This window comes from Pungitius pungitius, chromosome 17, assembly GCF_949316345.1.
Source record: "Pungitius pungitius chromosome 17, fPunPun2.1, whole genome shotgun sequence".
Taxonomy (NCBI): domain Eukaryota; kingdom Metazoa; phylum Chordata; class Actinopteri; order Perciformes; family Gasterosteidae; genus Pungitius; species Pungitius pungitius.
The window spans coordinates 10,463,025-10,477,484 of record NC_084916.1 but is presented as its reverse complement, the minus strand read 5'-3'; the positions used below and the strand labels follow the sequence as shown (position 1 = coordinate 10,477,484).

Genomic DNA, 14,460 nt, shown 5'->3' with positions numbered 1-14,460 from the left:
ATGCCATGCTTTTCTATTCTCAGAGAGACTGAAAGAAGATTGAACAAGAAAAAAGCTAATGCCCTAAACGTTTTTGTGAAGGCCCAAAGAATGATTAGGCTGTTTGTTTAAACATATAATACATTTATAATATGCATAAATTAAAAAACATAACTCTTCACTCGCTCTCTCTCTCACTGAATGCCAGAGCAAGTGTCTTGGAATGATTGACTGAAACGAGTGGCCGTCCACGGGAGGTTTATGGTTATGTAACCTAAAAAAAAACATGACAGACCCACGGGGGCTTGTGAGGAGCCCGGAAATACATATTTGGTAGCTGTTTAAAAACACAGCAAGCCCATTGGTGGAGATGAAGGTTTGGCTCCGCCCATGGCGGTTGACTTCTCTTCCCACTTCCTGTGTTGGGCTTCAGTCATCCTCCACCCATCAACCGATAGAGAAGACGCCGCTTAACGGCCGTCCGTCCCTCATCCAAACATATGGCAAAAACCGCCCTCTTTCTTTCTTATATCGCGGTGCCCACTACTCTTTAAAAATTCCGCCGAAAAAGAGAAGACGATTTTCCGAAACGTTCTTGCCGTTATCTCACGTAAGTAACGCGTAATACTTCGGTTGAGTTTCTTAGATTCAGCAGGCGGACGTAACATGGCGGGCTGCTCTTTCTGCCTTCTAGCCTCACAGGACGGACCGATTCATTGAATTACGGGTTTGGGGGATGTAATAATCTTACGTTTAAAGATATGAGTACATAGCATGCGTCATTGGCCCCCTAGATTGGAGTGTTTCGAAGTTTTGTGCCGGTGTTGGTGTTTACGACGCTGTTATTAACAGAATTCAGCTCTAACGTAAGCTTCTTCCCCCGACGTGCTCTCGGCGGCTAACAGCGCGAGCATTAGCAGCTCTCTGGCGTCCCCTCGCCTTTAGCTTACCCGTGTTAAATACAACTACCCTGCCATGTATAAAACATTAATAACGAGTACGGTGTAGGGTTTGTTGTTTGTTTTTCGGTGACGCAACGCAATAGAAATATCAACATTTTGTCACTATTTACCACAACATACGCGAGTTGTATTAATACGCAGACCTTGAACGGTGTGGAGAGACGGTGACATAAAGTAATGGGCGGAGATACTATTTAGTCTATTTCGATGTGAATCCAAAGATAATAGCGGGAAAGTTTGTAGATTTGATGACATCAGACAAGGACCTGGCATTTCACGTGATCTAGCTTGTGATATGTATTGATATCTAAACATCATGTGTGTTTGTCCCCCAGGGCTTCCCTGTCTCTGCACAGGTGTATGAGCGCTACCCAGGGGGCCTAGGGGCGGCTCTCTACCGAGAGCACTTTGACTTCAACGCTGAGCCACCTTGGGATCCTAGCTGATAAAGGGACAGGTCCATCTCCTGACTTGTCCATGTGAGTGACTCACTGTCTCTTGTACACATGTTGGCTTTCATATATGCCTACTCCGGAAAACAAAGTCCGGGAGCATTGTGCTGTGGCTGGAACTTTGGCTTACAAAGTGTTTTGGGAGAAAGTCAATGGGTTTAGGTAGACGCTCAATGAAGTATGTGCTTTTACATATTTACAAGAAGAAGAAAAGCAAGGGGTATCGAACAAACAAAAATAGACTCCAGACTTATTTTAGTGTAGCTGTTGATCATAAATATAGAAATGCATTCAGGTAGAAAATCATCAGCCCCATGTTATGTCCATGGTCTGTTGCTGTAATTAAAGGGTAATGTGTTGATTTGTCTTTTCCCCTCTCCTCTCCTTTTCCAGTTCGTTGCATACCGGCAGGACCCAATTGGCTCAGTCGTGACCCCTTCACTTGCTTATCTGTTCTTTATGAGTGTTGGCTTAGCGGAATACGGTTAAAATGAAAGGACTCGTTGACAAACCCAGCTACATCATTGAACTCCTGGAGGGAGGAGTGACCCTTGAAGATATCATTGACGGACACATCTGTGAGCAGACTCTGGTCAGTTCTACTCTATAGTAAAGGGAAATTCTAAAATGCTTCGAATAGCTTTAATGACACTGTCATTATCAATCAGTGTGTGCCCCCAATGTTTGTTGTGATTTACTGGTTTGATCAGTTGCTATTTTTACTCAGTGCATCCTTCACCTCCTTACGTTCAAAGGTGGAGAAGAGTGCATTTGTGGTGGGAGACCTTGGTGCCCTGATGCGGCAACATGTCTGCTGGCAGAATGCAGCGCCGCGGCTTCAGCCATACTACCCAGTCAAGTGCAATAGCAGCCCCGCAGTCATCGAGGTGCTGGCTTCCTTGGGCCTGGGCTTCATTTGTGCCAACAAGGTTTGACACTTTTGAAAATCAAATTTGGGTAGCTTTGTTTCTGTTTATCAAACTTTAAACTGCATCATACTCTTGTGCAATCACTTTGCATTCTGGCGAAATTACATGACTAGCTCTCGATTGATTACTAGTCAAGTGGATGACTGGTGTCCTTCTAACTTGTGCAACACACTTGGTACCCTTTTGGATGTTTTGAGGGACCTTGTTGTGTTAATATCTCATCTAATATATGTATCCTGCAGACTGAAGTAAGCCTGGTGCTTGACCACGGCGTGCCCCCAGAAAACATCATTCTGTCAGGCGTTTGCAAGCAGCTGGCACACATCAAGCACGCAGCCAAGAACAACATCCAACATCTCGTGTGCGAAAATGAGGCTGAGTTGTCCAAGATTTCACGCCTGCACCCTGGTGCAAAGTAAGCGATCAAATCCAGGAGCAAACCTCTTTGACTACATTTACATTTTTGTTAACTTGTGCAAAATGGGAGACAGTGTCAATGAAAGAAACATAATTACTTGGTCTAGATGGATGTTTTCATTCATGTTTTGATCGCTGATGTTTCCTTTTTGCATCTTGTAGATTGTTGCTGCAGTTGAACACAGAGTCCCACGCAGCTGAAACCAGCATGGCCTTTGGCTTTTCTCTGAAGAGCTGCCGGCACCTGCTGGAAGCAGCTAAGGAGCTTGGGGTCCAGGTGGTGGGGGTGACTTTTCACATTCCCAGCTCCTGCCAAGACCTGCAACAGGCCTACACCCATGCACTGTCAGATGCCCGCTGTGTGTTTGACATGGGGGTGAGTACCTTCTGAGAGAAAAACATACAAGCATAACTGATTAGTGTGCAGGAATTAAAAATGAACGTGACAACTCAAAACTCAAGATTCCTGAATGCCTTTTTATTGGTGTGGTATTTTTTTCCAATGAGGGTAACACTTGATTGTTTCTGTCTAGCTGGATCTGGGCTTTAACATGAACATCCTGGACATTGGTGGTGGATTTACTGGCTCAGAGAGTCAGCTCAATCAGGTATGGCAAACATGTTCCGCAAAGAAGAGACCCAAAACACAACTGATGAACACACATAAGTTTTGTAAACATACAACACTTGGATAGATTTCAACGTTTCAGGCTACTTTGGTGTTATTGAACACACAGTAAGATGCTGGTATAAGTTAAAGTAATGATGCTCTATTTAACATCTCAGCAGTTGCTTCTCACTGACAGCGGGAGAAAAGTTATGGCTTTCAGCTTTGCGATCACTTTTTTGGTTTTATTTGGAAAACTCTCTGAATGCAGATTTGCTGTAATTGTGCAGGTAGAGTCTGCAGTCAGACCGCTGCTGGATGCCTACTTCCCCCCAATGTCTGGTGTGCAAGTGTTGGCCCAGCCAGGCAGCTTCTACGTGGCCTCTGCTTTCAGCCTGGCTGTGAACGTCATCGGCAAAAAGGTGATGAACCGTCACTGGGACAGCCTCACTCAAGGTGAGTTACTCAAGTCTCTGAGGTTGTCTTTGTCCTGCGTAGTTCACTTTGTCTCTGTACTCTGACTGTGAAAATCGGCATATTTTTTTCTTCAGATTTAGAAAAGACAGAATTGTTTGTGCTCACAAATTTGTTGCGTTAAGAACATTAGAGGTCTAGTCCTCCATTGCCAAGAAATATGTTATGTTTTGTAATTCTGACTGCTCTTAATCTACACAGGTGTGAACAATGAAAAGACAGAGTTTCTGTACTACATGAATGAGGGTGTTTATGGCCCATTTAGCCGCAAGCTGCTGGGAAACTGCATCGTTGCCCCGTCAGTGCATAAGGTTAGTAGGCCTTCACCCAAGAGAGTCAACCCCATTCAGGACTAAATGAAAAGTTGAACCAAAACCAGTTGAATGAGGAAAGGGGGTTGTGCATTATAAGTGTTTAAGGAAGCTGGATCATATATTCATATATCCTATCTAAAGACTGTGGTATTACACTATTAAAACATAGTGTTCTTTCTTTCAAGTGTATCCAGTAGATTATTGTCGACAAAACAAACAGCGCTTTACTACCCGACTACTGCCCACCGGATCAGAGCTCAAAGCCCGGATGCTAATGAACCGATAGATAATGGCCAATTTTAGCTGGCTTGCTAGCTGATGGGCATGTTTGGGATATAAAGAATAAGATATTTCATTAACAATAGGAATACAGTTTGCAAATGATGATGCATCAGTTCTTCTTATGTTAATTGTACTGCCAATCATTACTTCAGTCGCAAACCATAATAGAGTTATTGCATTTACCATGTCTTGCACTTCACATGACAAGTGAGATTCTACACGTGTAGGAGAAATGACCTTTACTGTGACACAGTCTTTTTAAGTAACATTTCTGATTGCTTCCTCTCTCCAGCATGTAATGTGCGCTGAGGAGGAGGTGTTTCCCAGCAGCCTGTGGGGCCCGTCACTGGACCAGCTGGACCAGGTGGTAGAGCGCTGCCTGCTGCCTGAGCTCAGTGTGGGAGACTGGCTCTGCTTCTCCAACATGGGAGTGTGTGGCCTGGAGGAGTTCAGCTGCCTCTCCAGCTCCCCCCAGCTGCCCGTCTACTACACTGTCTCCACTTGTGACTGGTGAGCGTGGAATGAGTTAACCGGAGAGGGTTCACCACGAATACTAATGTTCAAAGAATATGTTACAGCTACAAGAAACCAATTTTGGTGCTCTGTGTTGCCCACAGGTACGAGATGCAGGGGGCCGGTGTGGCGCTGGACAGTGCCATGAAGAATTTCTCTATGGTCCGGTACAGTGTGTAACTACCCTCTGCCCCAGTCCCGTACAACACTGCCCAGACCCCCTTAGTCTGCGCTGTCAGTGTGGGAAAAAGGGGTCAGCGAGTTGTTTGGGACAAGGGTCTACATGTGCTCCACATTCCAGCCACCGTGGGGAAAAACAGTGTCCTTTTATTTCTTCCAGAAATTTGACTTTTTTTATCTACCTACCCAAACAATTGGTTGTTCGATATCCCAAATCAAAAAATCTGTCAGCCAAAAGAACTCCTGCTCAAATGATGATATGCAACAAAATGGATGACTCTTTGGAGATGGGGTCCCCCCCCTTCTCCCCGCCCTCTCCTCCATCCCATATGTTTTGGCTAGTTTGTTTCCCAAATCAAATCCAGTTTGCAAAGTGTACAATTGATTTATTTCATGTCCTCCAATGATCAGCGGTTGACAGTCGTGTAAATCCCGTGTCTCTTCCAAACCAATACATTTTGTTAGTGGATCATTTTGGAAGTGTTTGAAAGAATCATTGCCATGTGTAGATTCAATACTTCACTTTGCAAAGTCTAAATGAAATTATGACAATGATGTAACCGATTTCTTTAATGCAGCTCACCTCAATGCATTTTTATTTATTGGACTCAGATAATACTGGAGCAAATTTAAAGCTTTTTATGCATTTTGCCCAGGTATTATACTGTGGACCATCTAACAGTGTTTTCCGGATGAGATATTTATGTGTTTTTTAACGCTACATGGATTAAGTGTCCTGTGATGGCCATTTGTGACCTCAGTGGTTTCCCCTTTACTCAAAAGGCATGAAGTAATAGCTGTGGGATATTCTCTCTTAGTCGAGCTGTAACTTGAATAGAGAAGCTGCATACACCTTAATGCACCTCTTGCCTCTAATAGAGACAAGTTAATCTGGTTTTAAATGCACACAATCTTTTGTAGGTTAAATAAGTGCTGTGACATTTAGCACCAGAGCTCTGATTTTTCAGATCATCACATTGGTGTCTCGTCATGGGATGGGTCCTTGTTTTTGTTTTTTTTACAGGGTCTGAGAAAGTCACAAAGGGGCTATTTCTCAAACTTAAACAATCTGTCTGTGGCAGATGCGGACCTATTTGTCCGGCTCTCACACAAAAGGCATACTAGCTGTACACAGACCTCTTTGAGGCAGTGCACACAACAAATGATAAACTTCCTCATGCCTCTCTTAAGTTATGAGGGACATAATGCATAGTCTCTTGTACAGCTAAATGTCTCATGTCTGATAAAATAAAATGTGTTGTTACTGAACTGCAGTTTTTAAAGAATCCTGCCCTTGTGTGTTATAAATGACTAATGTATTAATTACTTGCTTGTCTAAGGCACTAATGGACCATAGCCTGTTATTGACTGTAAATTGTGCTTGTTTAAGTAATGAAAGTGATTAATTTAATACATTTCTGATTGAAATCACTTATCTTGTATGTGTGATTTTTGGTGCAACAAACATTTGTAGACTCGTACTCGTAAGTTCTTGAATTTTAAGTGGCCATCTTTATTCTAAAAACCATATGTTTTGGACCTGGTAGGATCTTATCCGGTGTATATATTCTGATTGTACAGCATTTCAATGTCCTGGAAACAATTCAATACAAATATAGTGTTGCTTAGGCTTAATACGTTGCATCAGAGAATGCGACCTTTTTAGCTGATTCATCCTAATAGTTAAAGTATCTTAATGAAGTATAAAAGAATTAAATCATAGATCAATAATTGTCATCAATGCATGGATATGTCCTATCATTTCCTTTCTGTCCCTGAACGCTCAGCTCTCTCTGGCTTGTGTAGCTTCCAGAAGGATGCTTGCTTGAGTCTCAGTAAAGCATGTTGCTGGTTTTTAAATAATACAAACACTGACTATTGAGCAGGTACCTTTACCCCGAGTTTTAACCTCATTAAAATAACAATGGCAGACTGATGTGCACTTGTCGAATTTGAAACTATCAATAGCCTCTGCTTTAAAGGAATTACAGGTATGTGATGGTCCCAGCTCAAACATTACTCTAGGAGGGGCCAATAAAGCTGTAATTAAGTGTCGTGTGTTAACGTGTTTATTACAGGAAATTAAATATTAATTACATGACATGAAATAAGATGGATAGATGAGCTGGGAGATCACATTAAGTGAGTGGAGTGTAGATAGAAGGAATGGTCATGGTGGCCATGATACAAAATAAAACACCAGAAAACTTTATGTAAAAAACACAAAATCCCACCACAGAGCATATTAAAGATGAATAGACTTTAACAAGGTCACAACACTGACAGGGTAGATTTAGAAAAGACTTAATGATGCATCTTAATTCCCAGGCTGATTCTCTATGAATGAGCGAGCATGAACAAACTCCAAGTGGTTTTTCTGATCTTTACCATAAACTCACAATGGAAAAAATCTCTTTTCCGTTTCTTCTCTATCTTGGGTCTAGAGACGATGCCATCCAACTCCCTTGTCCTTCAGCAGTCTTACCTTTTGGGAATTCATCATTGCTGTCAGCTTGAAATACAAGCTGCAACCTAGCCATTATGAATGTTGACACATTTACTATCTCATGTTGTTCTTTTGTTTCCACAGATAATTTGTTCATCCTGGTTTACATTGTCTGACAAGAGTGCACAATGGTAGATTTAACCTTGGTAGTCAAAATGTAAATTAAGTCGTGACTGATCACTTTAACACCAAACTTCTTCATCTAACGGAACATTGAAAAACATTTCAAGTGTTTTTTAGATTTGATAGATGTAGGGAATTGTAATGGAAAATAAAAGCATATTTGTATGGATATAGTACTGTATTTACATCTAGACTTGAGGTACTACTATTCAGTTGTCCAAGATTTATACAAAAGATTGATAATGGAAGAAATTGAAAGTTACGAACCCGCCACAACGCAACGCTTTAGAGTGACTATCATCACGTTGTTGCTTCGATGAATTGACCTTTCTTAGGGTTATGGTTGGCTGTAAGTAGCTTGGGTTTTGCTTGATCCGACGTGTACTAAATTAAGTTTCGCTATTGGCTACATTACAATGCGATGGTAGCTAGCCAATTTGATTTTATTGTAATTCTTTAAAATATTGAAAAACTCCTTAAACTTTATGCTATGCTAGCTAAAGCACATGTGACCTATCATTCCTACTTACTCCACCATCAAAATGGTGGCTCTATATCATTGGCTAGAAAAAGTGGCATGATATGACGTCATATAAAAAAAAGATCCACCCATTTAGCTCATTTTCTCGACAGCTCATTGGTCAGCCTTGGACCTGTACCACCTGACTGCCAGTGGGAGTCGCATTGGCCACGCCCCCAACCTAGCTATCAGTTGTAGAACAGAGGACTACAAAAAGTAGTCAAATATTAAAAGAAATTCAGAAACAGACATATAAAATACATCACTTGGACCCACTGCAACTATGTCTGACAGTCCTGGTTAAAGAATAAAAAGGTATTCTGGTTTTGTGCTGAGAAGCTTCCCATTGGTCAGCTTGTGCTGTATGCAAATAGGAACAACTACGTCAGATCCTGAACATGAGCGCCATTTTTTTCCCACAATAAGGGGAAGAAAAGGACAAAAGCTCACCTAAAGGAGCCTACCTCTGGACGGGGGTTAGCAAACATCACCTCCCGTGTTTGACCACAGTTGTACATACAGCGGTGAGTGCGTGTTGACGGAGGATGCTGCTTCCGGACGGAAACCTGTGAGCAGCGCTGGAACCAGCAAACGCAGCTCCCCGACGCACACACCAGACGCACGCACACGCAGTTGAGGGCCGTTGGAAGTGGCACAGTGACAACCAACGTGAATTGACACGGACGAGGTAAATATCCGTGGACAGCCGGGCGGTGTGGTGTCCTCGTGCGCGGAGGAGCGGCGTGGCCGCCGCGTCGCTGCCGGCGGCTTTTTAACGAGTCCAGGAAACAACGTGCAGCCTTAGCATGGATGCCGAGCGTTTATATAGTTCATAGGTGATCTGTGTGTAAAAACAAAACACATTTAAATCACCTGTATAAGTTTTTTATTTTTTTGTTTCCCTTCAGAAATGGCCAACAATTGAATCGCTATATTATTTACGCGGAGACTGACGTGTGTAATCGTGAAAATCAGCTGTTGCACCGTAACTGTTATGTTATTGTTACCCTGCAATTATCATCTTCGAATACACTTCGAAGTACATTTTCATTATATCCCTTGTGCAAATTGTATAATACTAGCAGTAAGGGGCGTGTAATAACTTAATAACTGTATGCTTTAACATAATAAGTTGACCTTTCTGTTGACATTCGTTTGTTGTTGCCGTTCTTTTCCGTATGCAAGTTATTTTTCTTTGTGCCATTTCCAATGCAAATAAGTGTGTTATTCACTGCATGGAGCCAGAGCTGAAAGTGGTATTACTCATTTTACTTTATAAGCCTTTACAAGGAAACTTTCTAACTGGATTTATTTGCAACATAGAATTTGTATCAAAGTACATACATACATTTAATTGGTAGATGCTAAGAGTAAAGCGGTTTTTTTCTTCTACAAGGCATCAGAGGAATAATGTATCAGTGTCCAGTTGGAAATATTGAGAAGATCCGAAAGGCGCGCAAGGCGGTGAAAAATATCCTTGGTGAGATTGGCCTCGAAGACTGTCAGAACCTGCTGAAGGTACGTTTGGTCTTTGATGACAGCTGAGAATTGCTCTTAAGATTTGAAGGATCTAAATATAGTATACAAGTGTAATTCATTCTTAAGATAAGGTTGTCTAAAATATAATGTTTGTGTGTGTGTGTGTGTGTGTGTGTGTGTGTGCATATGTAAATGTGTTTTTAATGACTTGAAAATGGGTAAATAAGTTACAAATGCAATGCTTATTACGTTGTGATTTATGTCCATCACTGTTTCTACAAAAAGAAAATCAAAACAAAAAAAGTATTCTAAACATTGGGAAAGAATTAGTCTGCCACGCAATCTCGTAATACTGGAGAAATGCATTTGGTGTATTACGTATTTTACTAATATGGAATTTTGAGTTGAAACACCAATTGAATGGGTTTTTTGGTCTTTGGTTGATATGGCAACCAGCAGGGTTTGGCAATATGATGTCATGTCTAGTTTCTATTCTGTGATATCCAGCTGTTGAGGATAATCGATCGGCAGAACGATGGCAATTGATGGCAATATTGGATTTATAGATTACTGATTTGGATTAGTTTCCTAAACTGGTTCTCCAGGGAAGAGGAAGGACTTTATTTTTAATTTATGAACCAAAATATTCATCATGGAGATTTTACGATTGTTACTCAAAAAGCAGTTGTTTTCTTTGTGTTGTTTTCTGGCAGGATCTCAATGAAAAGACTGAGAAAGACGCTGATGAAGACGAGGTGTTTCAGGAAACCGACTGGGTAGACATCACCGATGGATACAATGTCAGACTACAGAAAAAGGTGAATATGACCTGTTTGGATGCTCATTTGCTAGCTTGACAATGGAATTGTCACATAATTAAAAATGTAATTAACTTGTTTGTTAACCCATACATGCTTGGTACAAACTGCATATTTGACATTTATTTATTTTTCTATCCAGTGGCCTTATAGGTCTCGAGCTCTGTGCTGCAGCATGTGCAAGTACTCTTCGCAAAACATCTACAACTTCAGGAGCCACGTCTCTCGTTGCCATGGATACCTGCAGTCGTTCTGTGCCCTGGCACCCTGTTCTAAGTGCCTCTTTATCGGACACCCCAAGTCTCTCAAGAAGCACATGCTGTTCTTCCATGCCACCTACATACAACCGCAGAGGGAAGGGCCTCAACCCGCCCATCGCGGAAATGAGCGGTATCAGTGTCGGAAATGTGGATTTCCGGCCCCCTCTATCTTCACGATGAAGAAGCACATCATCCTTAGGCACCTGGACAGTGTAGCAGAGCGGTATATCGGTTACAGATTCCTCCTTCAAGGGACTACGTCTGTGAAGGTCTACTGCTGCAAGGTGTGCAAGGTGAACACTGGAAACCTCGACCAAATGTTGCATCACATGCTGGTGGAGCCGTCGCACTACCCAGTCAGCACCCAAGTGCAGAGTCTGATTCACGAGAACAAGAACGTCACAATCAAAGCGTCACCCAATGGGAACGGCGTGTTTGTGACATTTCCAAACATTGCTCCTAAACCGCAGCAGCTTCAAATTTTCAACAATAAGTCCATGGTTATACCAAGTAATGGCCAACCTGCTGGGACTATGGTGGCCTTACAGAATTTAGGAAGAACAAACAGCGCGACTCTGATCTGTGCCCCCGGAACCAACCAGGCGTTTCTGCCCCCTCAAGCGTCGGCGCTAGTTCAACTAGCTAGTGCTGAGGCCAAAGGTCTGCTCCAGCCTGGTGCCACGATAGCTCTCCGAGGTGCTTTGCCTCAGGCACCGGGGTCTCTGGTCCAGCTTCCCACAATGTCCAACGTGTCTCTGAAACAGGCGCCTGTGGCTCTGGTTTCGGCTCCAGCGCAACAGCAGCAAATCGTTTTCTCCTCGGGACTGAGGGCCAACGTGGCAGGCGTATCGAAGCCAGCCGTAGATACACAAAATGCACAAACGAAACAAGTCACCCTGCAAGGTACCATGCTGACGTCACAGTCCCTGCTTAGTCACTTGATCCCGACTGGCAACAAGATGAATGGCATGCCCACTTACACTTTTGCTCCGCTGCAAGTAGCAATGCCGGCCTCCCAGAGCTCAAGTTCTCCTCTCAAAGCTGTTGAGCAAACAAAGAACTCCACCCCGCCAACTAAGAAATGGATTACCTGTCCCCTCTGCAATGAACTTTTCCCTTCTAACGTCTTTGATGTGCACACAGAGGTTGCTCACCAGCAAAAACCCAACACGCCCAAGTCAGAAAGTGTGGCAGCACAAGCAGCTTTCTTGAAAAAAATGCCGGACAAGACGGTAAAATGCCTCACATGCAAAATTCTAGTCTCCGAAAAAAGCGTCTTCCAACACCTTCTGCATGGCCTGAATTGCTTGTACTGCTCCGCTTTGTTCTTTTCCATCAAACAGCTAGTTGAGCATGTAAAGCAGCACAATCCCACAAGCAAGACATACTGTGATTTTCTGAGGCAGAAGTACAGGGTCTACTCCAAAGGTATTGGAGGAATCCTGTTTCCTTACTTTGACGTCAACACCACCGCACCAAAAGAGGTCCTGGGAGACACGGAGGTCAACCTGGCCCTGGTCACAAATTCCCTCGACCTGATCTTCATTAAGTTGCAGCCCAGCAGCCAGCCGGACATCTGCACGGCGACAGCAAAAATCAACAGTGCGTATTGTCCCTTCTGTGACGAGAAGTTTCAGAGTGAGGCCGAACACCTGCAGCACCTAAAGCAAAAACATTTAGTGGCGCCCACCATTCACGCTATCCTCAAAACGGAGGCCTTCAAGTGCATATACTGCAACGGCGTGTACACGGGCAAGGTCACCCAGCAGGCGGTGATGCTGCACATTCAGCGCTGCCGGTGTTCCCCGAAACAACCGCAGCCCGACAAAGCGGCGGCGGCTCCACCACAGCCGCAGAAACCCGTCCAGCAGTTTACGCAGTCCCTCTACTTCCTCCAAATGCCACCAGGGATGACCATGAACCAGGCTCTGGCTCAAGCTCGGGTGATTCCGGCTGCATCGGCCACGCCCCCCACCCCCAACGCCGCCGCCACCACCGCCGCATCAACGACGCGTTCCGAGACGGAAGCGCAGGTGTTGTCGAAGAATAGGCTGGAGGCTGCGTGGAGGCAGGTGATGGAGGCCAACAAACGGGAGCGGGAACAAAAGGCGGCCATTCGCAAGAAGCGCGAGCAGGACAAGCGGCTGCCTAAGCCCCCGCCCCCGCCGCCGCCTCCGCCTCCATCTCCACCACAACCGGTGGCGTTGGCGGCGCCGGCATCCGTACGCGTTTTGCTTCAGCGGGAGCGCGGGGTGAAGCTGGCGCTGGAGCCCAACCCGGCCGAGTGCCGCAGCGGCGAGGGCCGCAAGGACTTCATATCCAAGTACTTCAACCTGAACCCCTACGCCAACCGAACGGAGACCGACGAGCTGTGCAAGAGGTTGTCCCTCACGAAGGTGGAGCTGTCAGGCCATTTCAGCAGGAAGCGCACTAAGTGCATGAAGAGCCTCAAGAGGAGCAAGGCCGCCGTATTCCTCGGCTTTAACATGACAGAACTGAGCAAAGTCGAGCACAATCTCATAATCCCCGAACAGCAGCCCGCCGAGGCCTCGGAGCAGGCGGAAAGCGACGAGGACGAACCACAGCCGATGGACGAGAGCGGAAGCGAGAACGCTGCGGACGGGGAGCAGATGGAAGTGTGACACCTGTGAAATCCCTAATGAACTAAGGGAAAACGACTTAGATAGTTTGATGACGCTATCATACGCTAGAGAAGTTCACCATGCAGTGCACACGTAACATTACCAGTCTCTTTTGAAGCCCATTTTAATGGTGCTTTCTTTCATTTCAGTTGGTTGTCTGGTCCCTACCCATTATACCACAAATAAAGAGAATATAATAATAATAAGGATCCTGATTTGTCTGAGATATAAAGGGGTTTGACTGGTGCGCTGCAACCATTTCTATCTGGTTGCCATCTCTTACTTCCAAATGGCTACTGACTTCAACTGAAGCACTGACTTGCTCTTAATAGCTGCCTTTTGTTTTTTTGCACCCCTATTTGTAATTTAAATTCCTGCATCACCGCTTGTCTCCCACTATCAGAAATTTAGTTCACATTTGGTTAATTACTATATTGTGCTTTTCCTTTTATAGTATTGTTTTGTTTTACATATTTGGACCTATGTGTGTAGTTTTGTTTATAACATTTTTTATATTTAAACCGACTAAGGGGGAAATGTTTCTCGCTCACCAACTCCTGCAGAAGGTGAATGTTCATCTTGCAGTTTTCTGAAGCCAAATTCTTAAGAATGTACAAATATTTAAGTTGTCATAAATTCTCCATTTAAGAACTTTGGTTAATATATATATATATATCTGACCATGTTGCTTTCATGAGTTTTGTTTCTGTCAGATAAAACTATGATTTGTGCCATTATGAAAGTTTGCGTAGATTTGAGGAAATTTTCCCTAGAGATCCAACTAAATATTAAACAAGTTATTGGGTGGACACCATAAATATTTTGTTCCCCTGACTGCAGTTCTTTTGTACTAAACTTGTATTTTGTAGAGGATTGAAAATGCTGAAAGGGGTCCAGATGATCATTCTGTCCAAGGCCACTGTGTTGTACCGAATAAAGTGGATTCCTTTTATGTGAATCCTTTCAATGTTTTTCATTTCATAATAAAAACATTAAATGGACC

General features: G+C 43.7%; 2 protein-coding genes across 2 annotated transcripts; both read left to right on the top strand.

The window, feature by feature from the left end:
* Positions 1-416: 416 nt before the first annotated feature.
* On the top strand, positions 417-6,540 carry azin1b (antizyme inhibitor 1b). Its single transcript, XM_037474623.2, has 11 exons — positions 417-589; positions 1,277-1,420; positions 1,787-1,985; positions 2,149-2,322; positions 2,565-2,737; positions 2,902-3,115; positions 3,273-3,347; positions 3,637-3,802; positions 4,022-4,131; positions 4,709-4,926; positions 5,034-6,540. Exons 3-11 carry the CDS (start codon positions 1,884-1,886, stop codon positions 5,107-5,109), a joined length of 1,308 nt encoding a protein of 435 aa, XP_037330520.2. The 5' UTR covers positions 417-589; positions 1,277-1,420; positions 1,787-1,883; the 3' UTR covers positions 5,110-6,540.
* Positions 6,541-6,663: 123 nt separating this feature from the next.
* On the top strand, positions 6,664-14,409 carry adnp2b (ADNP homeobox 2b). Its single transcript, XM_037474622.2, has 4 exons — positions 6,664-8,946; positions 9,655-9,776; positions 10,451-10,555; positions 10,698-14,409. The coding sequence occupies exons 2-4, from the start codon at positions 9,669-9,671 to the stop codon at positions 13,455-13,457; spliced, it is 2,973 nt and encodes a 990-aa protein (XP_037330519.2). The 5' UTR covers positions 6,664-8,946; positions 9,655-9,668; the 3' UTR covers positions 13,458-14,409.
* Positions 14,410-14,460: the final 51 nt, after the last annotated feature.

Coding starts and splice junctions, on each gene's coding strand:
- azin1b (XM_037474623.2), top strand. CDS start 1,884: ATGAAAGGACTCGTTGACAAACCCAGCTACATCATTGAACTCCTGGAG. Junction 2,738..2,901: donor CGCCTGCACCCTGGTGCAAA/GTAAGCGATCAA, acceptor TGCATCTTGTAG/ATTGTTGCTGCAGTTGAACA. Junction 4,132..4,708: donor TTGCCCCGTCAGTGCATAAG/GTTAGTAGGCCT, acceptor TCCTCTCTCCAG/CATGTAATGTGCGCTGAGGA.
- adnp2b (XM_037474622.2), top strand. CDS start 9,669: ATGTATCAGTGTCCAGTTGGAAATATTGAGAAGATCCGAAAGGCGCGC. Junction 9,777..10,450: donor ACTGTCAGAACCTGCTGAAG/GTACGTTTGGTC, acceptor GTTTTCTGGCAG/GATCTCAATGAAAAGACTGA. Junction 10,556..10,697: donor ATGTCAGACTACAGAAAAAG/GTGAATATGACC, acceptor TTTTCTATCCAG/TGGCCTTATAGGTCTCGAGC.